Raw genomic sequence first — 21,624 nt, 5'->3', positions numbered from 1 at the left:
TTGCTGTAAAGGATGTGTTTTTAAAAAAAGCCGTTATCATAAAAATAATGTTAGCCTTGGTTCACAGGGAAATTAAGTTGAAATTAAGTTTTCTGTGATTGTTCTGTCAGTCTCCCTGACATTGGCTTTTGAAAGGACTCACCAAATTTGAAAAACATTTAAGAGGTGTAAATGAGTTCCTGCAAGTGTCAAGGATTTTATGAATGGTGGTTGGCTAACGTGACAGCCCTAGTGCTTTCCACTGAGGAAATGTTCAATCAATTTCCTGCTGGGCAGCATTTAAATCATCCAGTTTGGCTGCCCAGGCATGTTTCTAGTAATGCTATACCCCTGACAATAGCTGGAAGTGGCAAGTGGAGAAATTATTACAAATCTAGAATGCCTTGGTCCCATCCCTCAAGATTTCGTTGTTTTATTTTTTCAAAGGAAACTTGCCAACAGTTTCTACAGCTACCCCAGGAACTTCAGTTCCTGCCACACTCCCCATGAACAACTGCACAGAGAAGGATTTTGTCTGTAGAACCTCAGGCCGCTGCATCCAGATGATCCAGAAGTGTGATTTTAGACCTGACTGTTCTGATAAGTCTGATGAATCAGCTTGTGGTAAGCGTACTAGATCTTTTGCTTTGCTACCTCATTAGTTTGCAGCTGTTAAACACATTGTTTTAACTGCTCTGTATTTACCTTTGCACTTTGGTATCAGCACCTAATGGCTATTTTTAATGTGATTTCCCTTAGAAGAAACAATAACAAATTTCTCTTAACATGAGAATCTGTGATGTTATGCTCTTTCTGCCTTCTAATGGGCTGATTCAGACTTGACATTCTTGTTCAACTTACTACTAAAATGGGGTGAGGGAACAATTGGCAATTCTACAATAATTGGTAGCTATACATGACAATTTTTCTAAGTAGGCATAGTTTCTCAACTTAAATGATCTATGACACACTCAAATTTTTCAAATGTTCACTAGTCCAGAAAGAAGGAGAGAATAACTTTACAATCTCATGTTTGGGTTGCGCGTTTGGGAGATATGGGTCCACGTCTTACCAGTTTAAATGACTATGGGTTTTGGGTGGGGTGTTTTCAACTTTGTTTGTTTGTTTGTTTGTTGGGGTATTTGCAGCAGCAGCAATGTTTGTGAAATTCAGCCTACTCCATGCAGAAGTGAGTTCCAGCGTGTAAAGCTCTGATAGTGGGATCAGAACACTGGAACTGGGACAATGGATAGGTGACCATGTGTTGCTTGAAGAGGTCTAAGACATTTGCTAATTGCTTCTCAGTTGCAGCAGTTCACACTACAGCACTTTAGAAGAAAGACAATGACTTTGTTTTGCCTTAAAGTGCAGTACTTGAAAATACTTCTGTTCTGAATTTAATTAATGAGGGGGGCAGACGTCTAGAAGGTGACCACTTCGCCTTCAGCAAGCTTAACTATTCTACCTGAAGATCAAAACTCTGCATTCATTACACATTGTGTAGGAAAATCAGTCATCTGTCACAGGGCTGAGGGCTCAATGAGGAAAAGTAACATTAGACTCCATCTATTTCTTATTTGTGAATAATTGGAAGAAACAAATCTGATACATAAGTATCACTGGGTAATTTCCTATAGTGTGAAACAAAAACCAACAACCATTCAAATTCTGCCTTGAAAAAATAAATGCAGAGCCCTTTGGATAGAATATCCTTGTGTGCATATGTCGTCCCTTCCCCAGAAATTTACGTTATTTTGCAAAACATCCTTTCCTTCTGAGACAAATAAATGCTGTTGTAGAATACACCTTTGCATATTTGGTCTGTCTGAAGTCTTCCCATTACCACAGCAATGATGGCAATTAATCACTTGAATGACAGTCTTGGAATTGGAGTTAAGTATGTCCTGACAGAAATATGTTCTCAGAGGCATTTGAGGCATAATGTTTGTAAAACCTGTTAAAAAAGGGGAATAAACAATATTACACCACTCATCATTCTCCGGAAACATCACAAATCTTTACACGGATAACTCATGAGATCACACTGGCTGTGTTACTCTTTATTACTGGAGATATACAAGTTATAAATCAAAACTTAGTCTACCATTTTTAGCCTCCAAGGATGCTGAAATCAAGCATATGCTCCTTAAAGCACTGTGTTTTCTTGATGTAGAAGTTACCTCAGATACTCCAGTATTTGAGCTTTGTGAGTTAAAATGAACTCTCCCTGCAGAATCTTCACAGTAGTTGCTTAGATTTGAGTATAGCAGTCTGTTTCAAAGTTCTGCAGAGTGACAAAACTCACCTTGGATCACCTAGATAAAGTTTCTGAAAAACATTCAGGAAGATGTATCAGAAGATAAATATTCATAGCAGAATTGGAAAATAAATGCTTTTAATGTTTTTCTCCCTCCCCCAATATTCTTACAAGGGGATACATTGTGAGGGAGGAACAGTAGTGGACTCAGTTTTCTTGTCCAGTTGCTCAGAAATCAAAAACTGAGGCACAGGCAGCTGCATATTTATTCAGTATGACAAAGTTCGGTATTTGCCATCAATACCAAATAGCTGCATTATTATGTGGGTTTTGAGTCCTGTGGGAACTGCTTGAATCATTGATTTGTTTTCTCTTAGAGTTTTGGTTATGGACTTTCTACACAATGTGCAGTAAGTTGCTAGTGTCATCAGTCCACGGTACTGAAGAAATAACCATGCAGCAGCTGGCAGATTCTTAGATGATGAATTTTACATGCATTTCAGTGTATATCACAAGACAGATTATAACAGTGGCCTAAAAGCTGGTTAGAAAACATGTGAAGCTAGATACTGAGGTGCAAAAGAATCGGTATATTCCCAATATTAGAATTCTAATAGAAAAGAACATAGAAAATATATTTAATAATTTATCTATGGAGGAGAAGCTCTGTTTTACTACTGTGTAAGTATTCATGAATACTATAAATTGAATCATTTTTATTGCCATTTTCTAAAAACCATTAATGATTTAATTTTTCTTATAAACATGAAGTATTCTCTGTTCATATCTAAAGTTATGGAAGTCTGCAGCTTTGAAGGTAAAAAACAGTGTGGGTGGTATCAACCAACCCTAGAACAGACATCAGGAAGCAATTCCATCCATACCACAAACATATTCAAGTGGGAACTTGGAAGAGGGACAGATCTTTATCCTGGACAAGAAAAGCATTGCCCATTAACTGATCATACTACGTAAGTACAATTTTTCAGGTACCTAAATCATTCTTGGGATGTGTGAGTTTGGCCATATATGCATTTGCCAGGAGGGAAAACTGCTCAGTTCACAGTATTGAAGCAGTTTACTGATTTCTTAATGACATATATAATTAACTGACAATAAGTGAACTGGATATGCAGGATCAATGGTATAAATACAAAAGATTAACCAAAATAGAAAATTTTCATAAACAGGTACAAATTTCTGAACACCTTTCTAAAAGTGATTGCCAAAAGTTTCAGTACCTCCCCATCCACTGAAACACATGTGCACTCCCTCTCCCAGAGGACTTGTTGGGTATAATCATGTTATCCCTTATGGGAAAACAAGTTTGGAGATATGGATTCTCCAGCTTTAGGTATACACATGCTGCTGCCTACAATCTGTTAATACATATGGCATGAGAAATCAACCCTCCTTGTAGCATCCCAAACTGTCAGCCCACCAGCTGGATGCAGGCTGTTTGAAGCATCCAGTGGGGACAGTGCTCTGCTCATCTATGCACTGATTGTGGCACCAGCAAGATTACCTCTGCCATGTCAAAACCATGGTTTGGCTGCTGCTGCTTTAACTCTATAATCTCTCCCTACTATTACAACATTTTATCCTACTTTCATACTTCTTTTCAAGATGATTTCTCCTTTGTTTAAAAGCTGTCTTTGCAATTCACTGGCTACTATTTAATTGAGTTGACGGTGGTCATCATTTTAATCAGTTTTGGGTGAATATATTCTCAGATGCTCTTTATTCATCCAGGCAGTGTATACGCACTTTTCCACTCCACTAGATATTGTTATCCTACAGTTTTGCCCAAGGGTGGGCAGTACAAATTACCCCAGCAGTGGACCTTGTTAATTCTGCTGTCATTTAATAATCAGCTAATGCAGTTCAAAATGATGGTAGTTAGTGTTAAATTCAGTTTAGTTGATATTTTGCCATTTTTCTGATAAATTATATCACTTCATAGCAAAATGAAAAATATTTGTTCTCTCAGCAAAGATTTCTAAATTAATTTTGGATTCCAGGTAGATTGTTTATGATAATTATTAACTCCACCCAAAGACATTTCCTTTGATTTGCCTCAGGGAGATTTTTTCTATGGAGATTTAGCTTTACCAGGTTTTTGGTGGTGTTTGTTTTCTGGGGTGTTTTTTGTTTTCTGTTTTTTTTTTTTTTCTTCAAGTGAGAAATGCGATTAATAAAAAAGCATTAATGCAATTTATATTCCAGTTAAAAATAACAGTTAAGATTTATTGAAACAAAATCTTTACAGGTGACTAGCAAATGTGACTAGCACAAACAGTGTTGTGTCATACAACATCAATTCACCTGATAAGGAAACTTCTGAACAGAAAAATACTTACCTAGTTCTAGTGACAGATGTTCACTTTCTGTGACATTAGTCCACAGAGTGCAAAAATGGACTTTAAATTAAAACATCTCCAACAGTCTTTGCTATGTTGTTACTAGTTTAAAATGAGATTATATTGCATTTACTCATCATGTATTTCTATCACTGTAAAAGAATCAGCTGAATACATTGGTTTCACTAAGTGCTTCATTGAAATCACTGTATATTTTTACAAAAAAAAAAAAAAAAAAACACAACCAACAAACCAAACCCCACCAAAAAATCCTCATTCAATAATAGTAAAAAAAGAACTAAAGTGTTACCTTATTCTTTCAGGGTGTCCATATTTTATATATAAAGGGCGTGCATTACATAAAAAAGATCAACTATTTATGATAAATTGGCTGTCAAGACTTTCCTTCATTGTTGTTTAATTGTTATGTGTTAGCCAACACCAGCGCTGTATGTGTACTTATTAAATCCTCTCACAGCCTTTCCACTTCGGATTTGCACTGCACAATGGTACCTGAAGTTTTATTACTTTTTTCAGCGTATTTTTAGAGTTTAATGCAGCTAACAGTACAACAAAAAGGACTGATGAAAAGAGAAAGTAAACGATCCATAGAGATTGCAGTTTTCAGGCAAAACTGAAATATATTGTTGTTGTAATGTTTCACATGAGATGCGATTCAGTAGTACTGTTTTTTCCATTCACTCTGTTTATTGGCTTACAGAAGAGAATGGGAGCACAGTGCTTCCAAATTTCAGCAGGAAATGCAGAGCAGCAGTTTTGTGGAATTAAACCCCTGCAACATTTTGGTTTTGTTTCTCATCCATTTTCCACAAATATCCATGGAGTTAAATTAGAGACACTGTAATCCTGTGAGTTTGCTTATTAAAATAAAACATGCAGGGTTATGTATGGAAACTTTAGCAACTGATATATTAATTAACAAAGCAATAGAACTACCTGTCCTGGGTTCAGCAGTAGCAGTCATTTTTCTCCTTCTTAGTAGCTGGTGCAGTGCTGTGGTTTTGACTTTCAGCCTGAGAATAGAGCTGATGACACTGATATTTTTAGTTATTGCTAAGTCATGTTTACTCTGACCAAGGACTTTGTGAGTCTCATGCTCTGCCAGAGAGGAGGGGAAGCCAGGAAGAAACAGAGACAGGACACCTGACCCAAACTAGCCAAAGAGCTATTCCATACCACAACACGTCATGCCCACTATATGTTAAACTGGGGGCAGTTACCTGGAAGGGTTAGATCACTGCTTGGGTCGAGCTGGGTATCAGTCGGCAGGTGGTGAGTGGTTGTGTTTTCTTCCTTTCTTATTTCCCTTATCATTATTATTACTGGTGGTAGCAGCAGTGGTTTGTGTTATACCTTAGTTACTGGGCTGTTCTTATCTCAACCTGTGGGAGATACAGTCTTTTGATTCTCCTCCCCATCCCTCTGGGAGCCAGGGGAAGAAGGTGGGGAGTGAGCGAATGGCTGCATGGTTTCTGGGTTACTGGCTGGGCTTAAACCATAACAGTACCATATCCTCTTTTCCCCACACAAATTTCTTTAAAAACTAATCTCTAATTATTCATCATATAATCAGAATCTCTGCTTCACAGAGATAATCCCCAAACCAGCTTATATGTGCTTATAATATATGGAATAATATTTAAAGGACTGGCATACATTAATAAAAACTGTCTCTATTATTCCAACCAAAAGGATAAAAAAAAAAGATTCCGAGACAAAACACCTTCCTGAAGGTGCAAACCAAGCCCCATTGCAACACACCAAAAGAAATGCTCAATACACCAGTTCTGTGTCTGCTGTTTTATATGGATGACTGTCTGAAGAGTTTGACATATTTCACTTCTGTATATTTATGTTGGACTTTGTCTTACTCTGCTTAGGCTGTGCTGGAATTGCTTGAAGAAACTGAAATTAACGACAATGCTTTTAAGAGCCTTTTTGACATGAAAAGATATAAATGATACTCAAGATATTATAGTTGGTTACACATACATAGAAGTAAAAGAAATGTATGAGCTTTATATGATGCTTTTATACTCTGTAGATCTGTTCTCAGTAGTGTTACTTCGGACAAATGTGTGTGTATATCTATTGAGCTTGCTTGAGTACTTTATTCACAGTGAAGTGAAACACATAGCAGTGAGCCACATAGACTTCACAGCTGACTCTTAAAAAGATGCTTATAGTACTTTTAAAGACAATGGAAAATGAAAGGAAGGGGACACTTCAGTCTGGTAAAGAGGGTTATATTAGCATGTTACACTGTATCTATCACAGGCTCTGATGTGTATTATGCTTCTATATGTGCAATTCTTGAGTTGAAGAAGTGTATATTTCATCAAAAGAAAGACTTGAGGGCATTTAGAGAAATAGGGTAACAATAATGAACAAAAAATTAATTTTATTTATAGAATCATTAAACCACATACTTTAATTTCTGACACATGGAGTCTAATGATAAATATAACACACTTTGATTTAGTCAAGAATTCCTTCTTACACATGTAGTAATTTTCTTTGGAGCACCTTTCTAATATGGTGTCCAAATACAGGTCTTAGTATATGGCTAGTGCTTTAGTGCATCAATTGCCCTTATTTCTGTTCAGTTTGAGTTCAGTTTGAGTTAAAGCTTAATCCTGTATTTGCATGTCAAAGTTTAGGTGCTCAAGACAGAAAATTCTGTCTTAAGCTGTGCAGAGCTAGCTCTGTGGGCATCCATCAATTTACAAACTGTTGTCTTCAAACACAGCCAGGGGATGGTTTCTGCAGTAGGATATATCTCTATTCTATCCTTTCAGAAAGCAGACTTACAAAAAAATTTACGTATACTTTGTTATGGCATCACAATTTTTTGAGTCTGAGTTTAGTATGCATTAATGTTAAATGTTATTGGATGTGGCAGGTTACTATATAAAACTATAATGATAAAAGAATTTACTCTTTTTGGAATTATTACCATTTGAAATTAAATCTACCACATATTGCTATAAGTGAAGATCTACATTCCTGACCACTCTTTACAAAAATGCTGCAATTTCGGTTTTGGTTTGTTTGGTTGGTTTTTTTTCTGTTTCTGTTTGTTTTTTGATTGCTTGGTTTTGGTTTTTTTTTTGGGTTTTGGTTGGTTTTTAGGTTGTTAAATGCAGATTTAGCTTATTGAGTATTTAAAACCTATTAATAGTTAAGTGGTTGGAAGTGTTCAGTCGAGAAAATCTTTGATACATAGTAGAACTAATTAGTTTTTTATTTTCCTGTAAGATTACTGAAAGTTATAACTTTTATGACATTTTAATTTTGCATACAGGTTATTTTTTCTGCAATATCATCTTCACAGATGCAATTATTTATTCAGGAAAGAACCCTGTTGAAGTCAATGAGTATGTTATTTGCAAATCCCTGCAAGATGGACTGTCAAATATCTGTTCATATGTTATGATCTGTAATAGACCATCCTATATTACCTACAGAAGGATAACTAGTCAAACTATTTCTGGTGTAGACACTAAATATCTAGCAAATACAGGTACTAAAGAAACAAGATAATTTTTTCCTCATTCTCCTTTTTCCTCCACATAAAACTTCTCATGCTTCCTGAAGAAGTGTGCTCTGTCACATTTCCTTCAGATTCACAACCATTATACATCTTGAGTAAAACCTTGGCTGCTGTCCACAGACTACCCTTTCCTTCCTATATAAAGTGGTGCTTCAGGCTGAAATAATGGGCATAATGGGCAGTGCATCAAGTAGCTCTTACCCAGAGCATAAAAGAAGTGATAATATTTTTTCTTCAATGAATGCTTGTATATTAAGGTGTCTTTCACTTCTGAATTTTAGAAACATTATTTTGTGCAGATGCAGTGCTGAGGGAACTTGGAAATGTTAAGAAATTGCTTTTTTTTATAGAAGTCTTATTACTTATAATTTCTGTAATATTTCTATATTGTTTTTACCCACCTTTCAGCAGTTTCTCACCTTAAAGCCCAATTTCAAGTAAATAGTGCTATGGGCACAGTGTGCACCTAGATTTCCTATTTTATGGTTAATATATTGACGTTACATTGGATTCTATGTGGGTACATACCAATATAAAGATTAAGCCTTCCTTGTGTCTTTGACAGGAATACTGAGACTAATAATAGTTTTTGGATGCTTTGTATTTCTATTGCAACCTTTGTTGCCAGTGCTGGAAAGTAAGAAAGGTTAGCATCTTTTACAGATTTTTAAAACATATATTTATGTTTATGCCTACTTAAGGTTTTTACCGCTACTTTCATATCATTTGGTTTCTGACATTGTAAACAAGAAATAATAGGAATCAACATAAAATGAAACTAGCATGATGGAAAGGTTAAAGTATCACAGTTTACAACCATCTTGTGTCAAATATGTAAGGCTTTAAAATACCAACACTATACATTGATGACATAGTACAAGAAAAAAAATGACACCAATATAAATATTTTCTCATAAATATGGTTGTTAGGAAAAAAGGAGAATTTAGCTCCTTCTTAGCTAATGAAACAATCTAGGAATTCTCTCAGAAGTCTTTTGATTAAATGTTTTTTAACTAGGAAATCCTAGCTAATCTAAAACTAAAAGATCTTACAAATATCCTAACTTTGCAAATATCTTAACTTTGGCAAAACTTTTTCAGCTATTCTTGGAGGAAATGTAATAGATGGAGAAGTAACTGATCCCCCCCAGCCACACTACCCTGATAAAGGATGCATAGGATATAATAAATGCAGACTAAAACACTGTCTTGTCTAATACAAAGCATCAGTTTAAGCTTTGATGGACCCACATTTTCCTGGTATGTCTAGCGTCCCACAGTCCTTCCCCTTTGATCTAGAGAATTCTTCTTTTGGATGTCATCTAGTACCCTAATGGTTTTTGACCGCTGGTTTGGGGTTTCTCTCTGTACAGAAACCCATCTGGGCTGATAGCAGGTCACTGATTTATCAGGGCCTGGAGAGATGATGTTAGAGAACTGAAGAATAATGCTTAAATGTGTAATAGGTCCAATATGTCTATGGGGCTCTGATTTGCTATATGGAATCTGCACAGTGCTTATGGAAATATATCTTCAGGAAAAAATGGAAAGGAATATGGGAGCTGCTGAGTTTTGAATTTCAAATTTTAGTATGGTGTGAGATGTTTATCCCTTTAAGGAAACTGAAATTTCATTCTTTGGTTTGCATCTTTTTGTCATTATTGCTGAGACGTGGAAGGAAATCAGAATTCTTTAATGAACTGGAGCTGTTTGTTTCGTAACCAGATTTAGTTCTCACTCTAAATGAAAAACAAGAAGTCCACCTAAGTGCTTAATCAGTGATTCTGACACAATTTGTAGAAGATATATAGATGAATTAGCACTTTAAAAACTGAGAGATGTTCAACAAATAATTAAATCTGAGCTTGAACTCTGTATGGAAAAGTTTAATTTACTTTCAGACATTACAATAATAAACAATTACTACTGTCAAATGAGTAAAAAACTTTACTTGATAACAATACCAGATTAAAGCTGGGCCTAATTTTTTAGATAGGCCTCTAACTTTTTTCTTTCTAATACATCTAATATTTCACCTAAATGCTAACTTCCATTTAGTATATTCAGTTCCCTGTGTTCTGAACACTTTGAAGGCAGAAATAAAGTGGATTCTTTTATGAATGGCCATTCTTTGCTAGCTACATTTTAAATGATACTTGAAGTATTAAGCTATTAAGAAAGTCATGTATAGCAATGTACCTCATTTGCTTATGTTGAATTTCATATATCCATTAAATATTGTGAACTTCCCTCTGAAATTAATTAGGATTATTGCCCTGGTGCAGGAATGCCTCTTATGGGGAATGCTTGCAGTACCGAGGTAAAATTAATTATTTTCGAAGGGTAAACATGAAAATTTTAATGACACATATTGTAGCTGCCAACTGAAAGGTTTTCCATTGGAGAATTTCCCAAATAAGCCCTAAATCTTGGAGGTATTGGCAGGGGAGCTTGCATGTATTCTGCTGAATTGCATCACTTACATAAGATCTACATAGCCAGATTTATTCACTCTTATACATGTTGAACAGCACCTTATTTTATACTTGTTACTATCAACTTCTTCTGGCCTCATTAAAAAAAAAAAAGGTATGGGGAAAGTACTTTCATGGAATAAGAAAGGAATTTCAGAAGAGGTCAGATGATTTAATCACGCAATGAAGAAACTACTACCTTGCTGAAGATCACACAAAGATGTCACTACATGCCCTTGTAAAAAGTCACCCTCCAGATTTCTTGCAGTCACCTTTAGGTACTGGAAGGCTGCTCCCAAGTGCCCCCTGAGCCTTCTCCAGGCTGAACTAGCCCAGCTTTCTCAACCTTTCATCATAGGAGAGGTGCTCCAGCCCTCTAATTGTCTTCATGCCCCTCCTCTGGACTCGCTTCAACAGATGCATGTGTTTCTTATGTTGGGGGTCCTAAAGCTGAACACAGTATTTCAGGTGGGGTCTCGCAAAAGTGGAATAGAGGTGGAGGATCCCCTCCCTCGACCTTTATTTTGGGATTATTTTCACCTAATTGCATTAAGGCCTGCATATGTATTACTTTCTTTTGGGATTATTCTGTGCAATAACTCACTTCCATATATTTATGCTACTGTCTCAAGGATGATGTAAATGAATGCAGTTAAATATAAAGATATCTGAATTGCCAGGATAGAGTGATAAACGTATTAGCCATACTTCTCTCATCTACTTCTGAATGAAAAGCAAAATAAGTTTGTGGACAAGATCCAGATTTTCCCAGATTGTTACTCTTCCCCCTAGAATCCCACTGGACTCATGTCAGTCCCTGTTGGCTTTATCAACAGTCCTCAGTGATCTCACCTGCTACATGTCTGAGCTACACGAGATGAAGATCTGAACCACATCTTAAGATGCATTTTTGAAACTTATTGTTCCTCCTTGACAAACATCTACTTGTATGTGACTTAGAATAAAAAAAAACAACAAAACAAAACTATAAACTGATGAAAAGAAGATTATCATTCTGTTGAATGGTTACTTCTCTTTTATGAGTGGTAGTAGAAATGGTAACTAATCATGACACTGTTTTCCTGCATGCATTTGATTTCTACCTAAAACTGTGTGCATAGGCAGCCTATCCCACTAATTACTTTGTGTAAAAGTAATTTTTTTCAATTAAGAATCTTATGCTCTTCATGTTTTCTAATTAATATGTAGAAAATTATCTGCAAAATTTTTTTTCATGCATAAGTTCCTTCATTTTATAGGATCTTTTAGTACTTCACTTCATATAAAAAAGTGGTATTAATTGTTTAGAGCTAAGAATCATTTTTGCTAGCTAAAGAGAAACAATGGGAATAATTAACTTCTCTGCCTTTTGACATTAGCAGATATTTTACATATAAATCCTTACCAATACTTGCAGATACAATGATTCTTTCAATATTGCAGACTAGATAAATTTTGGGAAAATCTCTGAGAGGAGGATGATTATAGGATTGAACTGTGGCTAATTAACTAATAAAAGTGCTTTCCTTACTTCTCACTTGTGGAATTGCTAGAAGGACACTTTGCCCTGCTGAAGGAAACAGCTTGGAATTTCTTTACCAAAATGTTTTATAACTACCAGAATTCTTTCTTATTTTCATCTAACAAAATATATTATGTAGTTTCCCAAGGCTATAGCTGTTTCCTTTTTAACCCTTGGTCTCTGGTGTGACACCAGGGAAGGCAGAAGTAGTACTCTGCATAACAATCAATGAAACAATCACCGGTTTGCAAGGATTTTTGAAGGGCTGTTTTGTGTCAATGTCTATCACTAGGTTTTCATTTTCTTATGAAGCAAAAATTTTAACAGTTTTAAACATTACAAAAGAAATAGAAAATAATTTTCATTTAAATATAGCCTTAAGATCAATCACAGGTTACTGAAAGAATAAGGAGATAATGAAATTCTTTGCTCTGTGCAAAAGGAAAGTCAGGCTGTTTGCAGTCTATCAGTCTGTCACTGGTCGTATTAGAAACAAGTTACTGCATATGTGATTCTAAGGATGGGTGAATTGGAGACTTCAGATCCTCAGAGGAAACTGCTGTGTGAATACAGAGAATGCCTGTTTCTAGCCTACTTTATATTATGTAGCATAGTAAATAGAATGTGCTGTTCTGAAAGTCACTGAATATATGGCGGAATTAAGTTTCTCAACCTCCAGAATACATGGTAGGTCTTAAATAATATATGTTGAAAGTATTTCGTGATTATCAAGTGTAAATTATCCTATACAGAAAATGTAAATCTTAGTTTTGTTGTGACTTTGCAGTGATAAACCTGTATGTACTAAATTCATAGTTACTTTATGACACACATCAGTACATGTTGTGTTCAGTAGAGGCACCGCAACCTGAGATAAAATGTATCTAGATGAAAAATGAAGATATTTTTAAAAATTTTATGACATTTTAAAGAAACAATTTTCTTACAGGGTTTCAAAGTAACTTCATATTATTGAAAGAGTAGTTTTTAAAATATTTGTTTACTATTTCAGGGTTACTGCAGCAAAGAATGCATCAAAGCCAGTTGTTACCAGAGGCATGAAAAAGTCTTTTAGTCCTTCAGTCTGCTCTAAGTATAAAAACTTGGGAAAGGCTGGTGGAAAAAAAAAAGACTTCTTGAATCTGAACCATTGGAATCTTGCCTCTATCCATTCAGCAGGACTTTCAGTCTGTGAACAGCCTCTAGGCACCCTGCTTTTCTCTTGGCAGTGCTTGAAGGGCATGGTCACTGTCTTCTCCCAGCTGCAGAGGTGCAACTTTACAGAGTGATAGCTCAGAGCTTGGCCAAACAGGAAAACAGAAGAGCAAGGAAAAACTAATACCAGTGCCCTTTTAAAAACATAGGTCCCATCAGCAGGTTTGTAAGCCCTTGTTGGAAAGGTTTTTTGAGAAGCACTGAGCAAATAGCAGCTCCGCTGAAGAGAACTGAATCTTGTCTCTGGTCAACAACTGCTTTTTCTTTTGAAAAGCAAGGAACGAAATCTTAGATACCCAAAACACTACTTCTGCACTTCTGGTCTCTCTCTACACTCAGAATCTGATGCTTACTGCAAAGCCAGACTCATCTTTCTCAGCAGGAAGAATTTCACCCCGTATCTTGTATTTTCCTGACTTCAAGCCAGGATCCAAACCGTCTGGTGTCCCTGAGGAAAGAGGTGGTGTCAGGGAGAAACCCAGAGGCCCCAAGCCCTCATCTATTTGACCCTGTGGGTAAAGGCTGACTGCAGCTCTGCGTTTCGTTTTGCCAATATAAAAATACCAGCTTCCTTTTCAAGGGCTTTTTGGGATTCTGGCTGCCTGGACACTCAGGCAGAAGACACTATTATCTGCATAAGGAAATATTACCATCTTAATTCTAACTGGAACTTAATTGTGATGAGATGTTTTGTTTCAATAAAGAAAATCCTTTCTCCCTGAGCAGGTGTACTGAAGAAGGCTGGTACCTGTTTGCAGACAGCTCAAATGGAGAATTTGGTGACACAGCTGACATTGATACCCCAGTCATCTCCCTTACAGGACCCAGATGCAAAATTATATTCTGGAACCACATGAATGGTTCAACAATAGGCTCTCTGGAGGTACGGAGATGTTCTTTGGTTTGGGTTGTTTTTACTGCCTGAAATTGCTGTGCAAAAATTCATGCCTTGTCACTTATTTTCATTAAAGCCTAGGCTGCTAGTAAATGAAAATGAACAATTACTGTAAGTCCACTGTTCTCAATATGTTATGATCTGAGTGAAGCATTAGTTCAAGTAAGCCAGGGAAAATGTAACTTTTAGCAATCAAAAATAATGACCTTTATAGGCATACTGTGGCTAGAACATCTATACACGTATAAGCCTTGTACTGCACTCTTTGGCACTGAAAAGCATCAGTAGATATTTGGACTTTGAGGTCTTGGCTGAATTTGGGAGCATGAAAAGCAAAAAAGTTGTTTTATTAAAATTTGCTGTCATTTTTTGTAGAAACAGCTTATTCCTTGGAAAGTTTAACATATACCTTTAGGAGATTAATTGTATTATTGTAAGCAGCATTGAACTATTACTAGGACATAATAGCAACAAACCTGCTTACCCATATGCTTTTCTTCTCCACAGTTAAAAACAGTTCTGTAAAGAAAATGTAACTTTTTTAGAGGCTTGTAGATCAAATGAGTCACTGCAAAATGAATTAATAAAGCAGCAACATTGTTCTCAACATTTTTTGCCACACACCTGAGTCCTTATAATGGGTTTTCCCAGGAATTTTACACTATAACTTTCAGAGTCAGAACTGGATTGAAAAAATACTCAGAATAAGTTACCCAGCCACCTGTGCACTCAATATCAAATTGGGTGTGGCCAGTGTATGTGGATTTGGTTCTATAAATAAATTCTCTCCAGTTACTCTGAATAACATAAGAAAAAGGGGCAGAATTAAACTTTTCCAAAGATAAAACTAAAATGTTTGTTAACATTAGAACTGAAATCAGATGTGCTGTTCTTTGCTCCATGCATGTGGCTTGCCAGATGTTCAGAGGAAGCATGTTCTGTGTTTACTTGAATTATTCTTAAGCAATTTTTAAAAGTACCGCCGAATTTTTCCCAAGTAAGTAAAGATCTTGCAAGGCTGCTTGGCAGGTAGTCAAATTTTAATTTATCAGAATTAGTGGGAAAATCACAGTATAATGCTGGTTGGCCCCCGGTTTTAAGCCTCGGGACAGATCAATTTGCTTTGTGACTTCTTTACTCTGGTGTCCAGGGCTTCTTCACAATGTGGGAACCCATATTAGTTGGAATAAAAAACACAGAGTGTTTTGTAGAACAGCAAATTCCATGGAGCTACGTCTAGTATTACTACCACAAAAGGCAAGTGTTATATAGTGGTGGTTTTTTTTTAGTTTCAGCAGCTACAATTTCCATTTACTCCTTAATTGATTTCCCCTGCCACAAGTTAATTGATTTAAGATGTACCAAAGGAAAATAACAAAAACTTTACATTTTAAATGTCAAGAATTACTTGGTTTCAATTGCTTAATTATGCAATGAGTAATGAATGTAGGAATAACTCAGAATATAAAATTATTTAAGTTACTTGTCATTATTTTCTTCAAAAAGTTCTAAGTATTACATGAATATGACCCTTTTCTATGTTCAAAATCACTAATGGCATTTTTATCTGTCTCTTACCCTAAGACTACCGCATTTTTATTTAATTCACATTGAATTCTTGCATTTTAGTCTGTATCTATGCTGTCAAATGTCATATGGAATCATAGAATTGGTTGGGTTGGAAGGGACCTTAAAGATCACCTAGTTCCAACCCCCCCGCCATGGGCAGGGACACCTTCCACTAGACCAGGTTACACAAAGCCATCTGCCCTGGCCTTGAATACAGCCAGAGATGAGACAGACATAGCTCCTCTCGGCAACTTGATGTGATATCTCACCACCCTCATAGTGAAGAATTTCTTCCTGATATCTAATCTAAATCTACTCTCTGTCAGTTTAAAGCCATTCTCCCATTGCCCTGTTCATATAGGACATGCTGAAGACATCCTGTTCTTAGCACGAGTGGCTGTTTTCCTATTTTTCTATGACATTCATTTAAAGATATTAAATGTAAACATTAAAGCTGCCACTTTATTGCTCAAACTTGGATTTAATATTTGTTGGAATCATTTTTGCCTGGTTTCTGCCCTCTGATTTGGCAAGGGTAGCTCTGTCAAAGTACTAGATGTGCTTTTTCAATGACTTGCAATGTAATTGAAATGCGTAGCAGTTCAAAGTGCAGTAAGGTACAGGGAAGCCTTGGATCTTAATAGCACACAAATTTATGACCATATTTAACTGTATAATGAAATTATTACTTTTGGCATGACGTGATAAAAAAAAATTTCTGATGAAAGGCTTGTGTTTACAATTTAGAAAGTAATTTACAGTGTGCAATAAAATGTGTTTCTATATAGTCGCACATATCTATATTCATATAAATAAATAGTTTGTAGATAAGAAAAACCTTTTCTTATTCGGCACCCTTTACTCTCTCAAATAATCCTTTTCTTGTCTCAATTCTTTTTTCCCTTAAAATTCATGTTTTCTGTGAGCAGTTCTTGACTATAAAGTCAGATATCACTCAGTTTTCTATTCAATTTAATATATTACACCTGTTTCTTCTGTTTCCCTGGAATGAAAGCTCTTCAGTGTGAGGATCTGCTCTTTGCTTGGCAGAATTTACCTGTTATGCAACATCAAAGACACTCACAGGACTGCATAAATTTTCAAAAAAATCTGTTGGTTTCTTTTTCACTGAGATTAAAAATGCCTGGACTGCCCTAAGAAGATTACACAGGGTAGCAATAAATCCTTGAAAGCAGAAAAGGTTCAGGCAACTGTTGAACTGATGCTTAGCTCTGTGAGTACTGGCTGCAGACACACACTTCATCAAACACCCAGATTGTTGTTATTGCCAACACAGTTGAATTTGGATGCCCAAGAGGTTGGAGCAAAGCATATTTAGGACTTTATGCTCATGTTGAAAAGTGGCAGCTTTCTCCAGTTAAATGGCTATTTATAAGGGTGAGGGTTTTTACAAGTCTTCCATTGCTCAAACAGATGAAATCTTAAAAAATTTTTTTTTTCTTGGAATACTCTGGCAGTGGTAAATCTCTTTGGATATTAAGAAAAGGTTCTTCACTGAGAGGGTGGTCAGTTACTGGAACAGGCTGCCCCATGAAATGGGGAGCCTGTCAGAGTTCAAGGAGCATCTGGATGATACTCTTAGTTGTATGATTTAGGTGGTCCTGCGAGTATCAGGGAGTTGGACTCAGTGGTTCCTTCCAACTCCAGGTATTCTATGGTATTTAACAGTGGTAAAAGATACTCTCAGACTCTTGTATACTATGAAGGGACCTGAAGTGTGTTGGTAATGGGAGGACTTTTTGTGACCCACAATTATTTCCTTGTTAGGTACTCTGTAAAACTAGTAACAGGACTTCTAAACTGTGGACTCAAAGTGGCAGCCAAGGTCCCCAGTGGAACAGAGCAGAAGTGTTCTTAGGAATTCGTTCTAATTTTCAGGTGTGTATTCTTGTGTTATGTGCTTCCTTAACAACTGCCTTTAAGTACTTTTATGTTATGCCTTCTTCACCTCTTACTTTCTTTTTTTTTTTTGTCCCACGCACATATTCTCTTTCTGAATAGCAAAACTTATCTTTTTGGCTGTCTGATTGGTTATCTGAACTGGAACAAGGTTTTAGAGATTTCTTTCAATTTCAGACTGATATACGTTTTTAAGACAGAGAATCCCTTTTATCCTTGAATCCAATTTAGGTTAATCTATTCCACTTCCTTCTTCTTAGTGTGTAGTAGTACTACCTCTGGTTTTTGAAAAAGGAGCCTTGAGCATGATGTTTGCTTGGAAATATGAGCTGAAGCCAAAGCCTCTTAGAGATGCTTAGTCATGGGTATGCCATGCTTAGCAGTATGCTTACAGCTAAAAACAGAAACAGCCAGGAACATATTTAAAAATATGTCACATTCTGTGGTACTTCTGTCTTGGATGCTTTTAAATGAAACTTTAACATTATTTTTCACATTCATGAGAATAACTGATGAGTGATAACTGATGGGTGACTCAGACTAGTCTTTTTCATGCTTACTTTTCAGGAGTATGTGGAACCGTTGCTATTAATTCAGGAAGAGTGGGTACTAGTATCTCTTTCTGTAGCTCATTTTTTTTTCCTTTCTTATATTTTTTTTTTGTACTTGGTCAATGTTAGAAGATGGACATTCAGCAGCTATAGTGACAGACATGTACAAGCAGTAGTAAGTATAAGCTTTAATGGGACTGTACTTTGACAGTAAAAAGTGACCACTTTATATTCCAAGATTTGCAAGGACTGCCACTGTCTCTGTTCTATTAATTGCTGCATATGCAAGCTTTTGAGTCTTTATAGTGTCTTAACGTACAATGTAATAACTCTGTAATTTTTATTAGATTGCTTTCAGAGCAAATCGTGGTGTCAGTTACATGGGAGACGTGGCAGTAGATGATATTACCTTTGAAGATTGTTCCCCTTTGCTCATCCCAGGCAGACTTTGCACATCAGAGGAATTCACGTGTGCCAACAAGTACTGCATCCCAAAGGATAATCTGTGTGATTTTGTAAATGACTGTGCAGATAACTCAGATGAGAGCCCTACTCTTTGTAGTAAGTATGGTATTTTTTTATTATAATTATCATAAATAACTGAATTTTTATTACTTGAATACCTTTTGCAGCTCATCAGCTAAGACAGCAAACAAGAAAATAATAATTGAATTCTATTCCTTGTCTTTTAAGGGCTTTAAATTATTATTATTTACTTTTAAATCATAAAATAAAAGGTGAAAAGCTGTTAGTGAGTTTCTTAAAGCAACTCAGAAGGCGGTTCTCTTTAAAAGCAGAATTGAAATCTGTTTTCCATATGAAAAGAATGCATTAAGGCTGAAAAAATACTTCAAGCGTAATACCTTTGGGATATGAGGGACCTACCTCCTTTGATATTTCAAGGATTGTCAGGTCTCGTAGCAAATAATTTTAATCTAAATACTGTACAGTTTTGATTTTACAAGAGATATCAAGAAACAGCATCTGTAGTATTGGATTCAAAGAATGAAGCCATATCAAATATGTTCTCTGGAGAAATGGATCACAATATATAGTACTATTTTTCCTACACAATCGTGAGAAATGCTCACACAATCAAAACTGCATTGTTTGGTATTGTATGAACAATTGCCTCATTTTTATTGAGATCATGAATACAGTTTATTACATTCTTGATGAACAAAATTATATGAAGCAAAATTATGCTAACATCCTATGGAGTTAAGGTACACAGCAAAGGCTGACTGTGTTTTACAAATTATTTTCATACTGTTAAACTTCTTGGTGATTTTCAAACCAGGAATAGCAATTCACTAAGCTATATGGCAACTGGTTTATATCTTCTGCAACTAAAACTAAGGAGTGTATCAGGTTGGGATTACTCTGTTGAAAAATACTGCCGTATCTTGGCTTCTATTTTCTGAAATATTTAGAAATTGTTTACCCATGACCTTTTGAGTTTTCTGGGTTGTATATATCTCCCATGAAACACCGTTAGCCAATACAGACTGAAGCATTAGGGGCAAGACGGTTCAAACAGGGTGATGGGATTCAGTTTTGCAACCACCTGAAGTATTTAATTTTGATTGCCTGCTAGAAAAGAAGTGAACTGAAACAGTCTCACAAAAAAAAATTCCTTCCTGTAAAGTGCTTTCTTTTTATTGCTATGTATAGGTTTAAAAAAGGTAAAAAGTAATTAAAAAAAAAAGAAAAAACCTGACTGCATTTTAACAGGAAGTTGTACAATGAGGTATTGCAGAGCCTTAAGAGCACAGGATGTCTGTGATGAAACTTTTACATCAACATGGGCTTTGCCTCAGATAAAGAAATTTATTTCGTTTCATAGCGTGTACTTGTGCTGTAAAATGCTTAATGACCAATTATGACTTTCTTTGTAAGGTCTGGGAGAGCTTTCTTTGACAACATTTTCAGTAGCGATGTCAGGAATTAGACTGTTTGTTTTCCCCTTTTTTCCCCTTTTATTTTTTTTTTGTTTTTAAAATAACTGAGCTGCTTTAAGTTTCCCCTATGTGCTGGTTTCTTTTCTTGATGCTTCCTCTGTCATACATTTAATAAATTAGAAATATATGATACAGCACTTGCTGAAATTATACTTAACAGGGAAATGCTTGTTCAGTTTTCCCAGATTTATCATGAAGCAGGCTGCCTTCAAAGAGGATGTAGTGGTAGGAAAAGCATATTTCCACTCTTTGTGGAGTTTCTTCATTCTTTGCAGCCGTCAGAGAAGTTTCCTCACTGCTGAACCTTAGAGCTGTAGCTTGAAAACCTCAAATTAGGAAGCCTGGCAAAAGCTTTAGTAGCGAAAAGCATGGTAGATTCAAGGACAGGGAGCAAAAAAAGGCAGTTTTCCCCAGGCACAGTGACTGTGTTTAAAAAAAACTTAAAAACTGTGCAGCTTCCAAACATCTATAAAGTAGCTTTTAGCAGTAGGCCTTCTTGGATTACTTGCTTTAACTGCCAACATAGTTTGCTGTGTGCATGAAGACTTACCGTACCTTAGTTAATGAAGTTTTTCTGCACCATGTTGAAAGATATTAGACCCTAATCTATTATATTCCCCAAACTCCAGAATATACACAGGACCGTACCACATGATGATATTCTCCAAGTCTAATTAGCAGTGTCTAGATAAAGCCAGTTCTGCTGAGATATAAACCATGCCTCATAAATCTGTTAAATTCCTATCGAGAGATCTGTGCCTTGGTTTTGTTTACTTTGTTGATGGCTCCTTCTATCTAGTCACATGATGTCAGTGCCCTAAAATAAGTGAAGTATACATGTTAACAGATACATTGGTTTGTCAAGTGCTCAGAAATTATCCCATTAGATACTGAGTGATCCACTCTCAGTGTTTTCTTTAACTATAATGTCACTAATACTACTTTCGTACTACAAGTATATGAAAACAAAATAACCCACAACAGTGCTGGAGAGGCATTGGGTGGTAGCACTCCTTCACTTTGTTCAAAAACTGTCAGGGTTTACCTTATGCTGCTTGAAGTTATCAGAGTATAAGAGGAAGGTCTCTGAGGCAGCTCTGGTTGGATTGAGTTGGGCATGCCTCCCTGAAGTAGAAATGGTATTTTATGAGATCTAGAAAATTAAATTTTGTGAAAAAAAGCTATGGGGGCAGTAGCGTTATTCCAACCTGAAGTATGGATTAATGCCAGTGCAGAAGGCTCTACTTTTTAGACATCTGGTTTTGTCTAAGCTTTGTTAATGTTTGGTTTAGGTCATAAGTGTGCTTCTGAAGCAAATGTCTCAGTTATCCCTATTTATTACAATTT

General features: G+C 36.0%; 1 protein-coding gene across 1 annotated transcript in view; it reads left to right on the top strand.

Moving 5' to 3' along the window:
• MALRD1 (MAM and LDL receptor class A domain containing 1) overlaps window positions 1–21,624 on the top strand; it is a 246,978-nt gene that overhangs the window by 76,178 nt on the left and 149,176 nt on the right. Inside the window, exons 20-24 of the mRNA XM_061468304.1 lie at window positions 427–603; window positions 3,030–3,207; window positions 14,108–14,264; window positions 17,634–17,744; window positions 18,664–18,877. Of these exons, the coding sequence (XP_061324288.1) occupies window positions 427–603; window positions 3,030–3,207; window positions 14,108–14,264; window positions 17,634–17,744; window positions 18,664–18,877 (837 nt within the window). The remainder of the gene's footprint in view (window positions 1–426; window positions 604–3,029; window positions 3,208–14,107; window positions 14,265–17,633; window positions 17,745–18,663; window positions 18,878–21,624) is intronic.

This window comes from Pezoporus flaviventris, unplaced genomic scaffold (genome assembly GCF_033815535.1).
Source record: "Pezoporus flaviventris isolate CSIRO_AGI_PZ_B2104156 unplaced genomic scaffold, CSIRO_AGI_Pfla_v1 ptg000047l, whole genome shotgun sequence".
NCBI classification, from domain to species: Eukaryota; Metazoa; Chordata; class Aves; order Psittaciformes; family Psittacidae; genus Pezoporus; species Pezoporus flaviventris.
The sequence above is the reverse complement of the archived record's forward strand: the minus strand, read 5'-3'. Positions and strand labels throughout refer to the sequence as shown.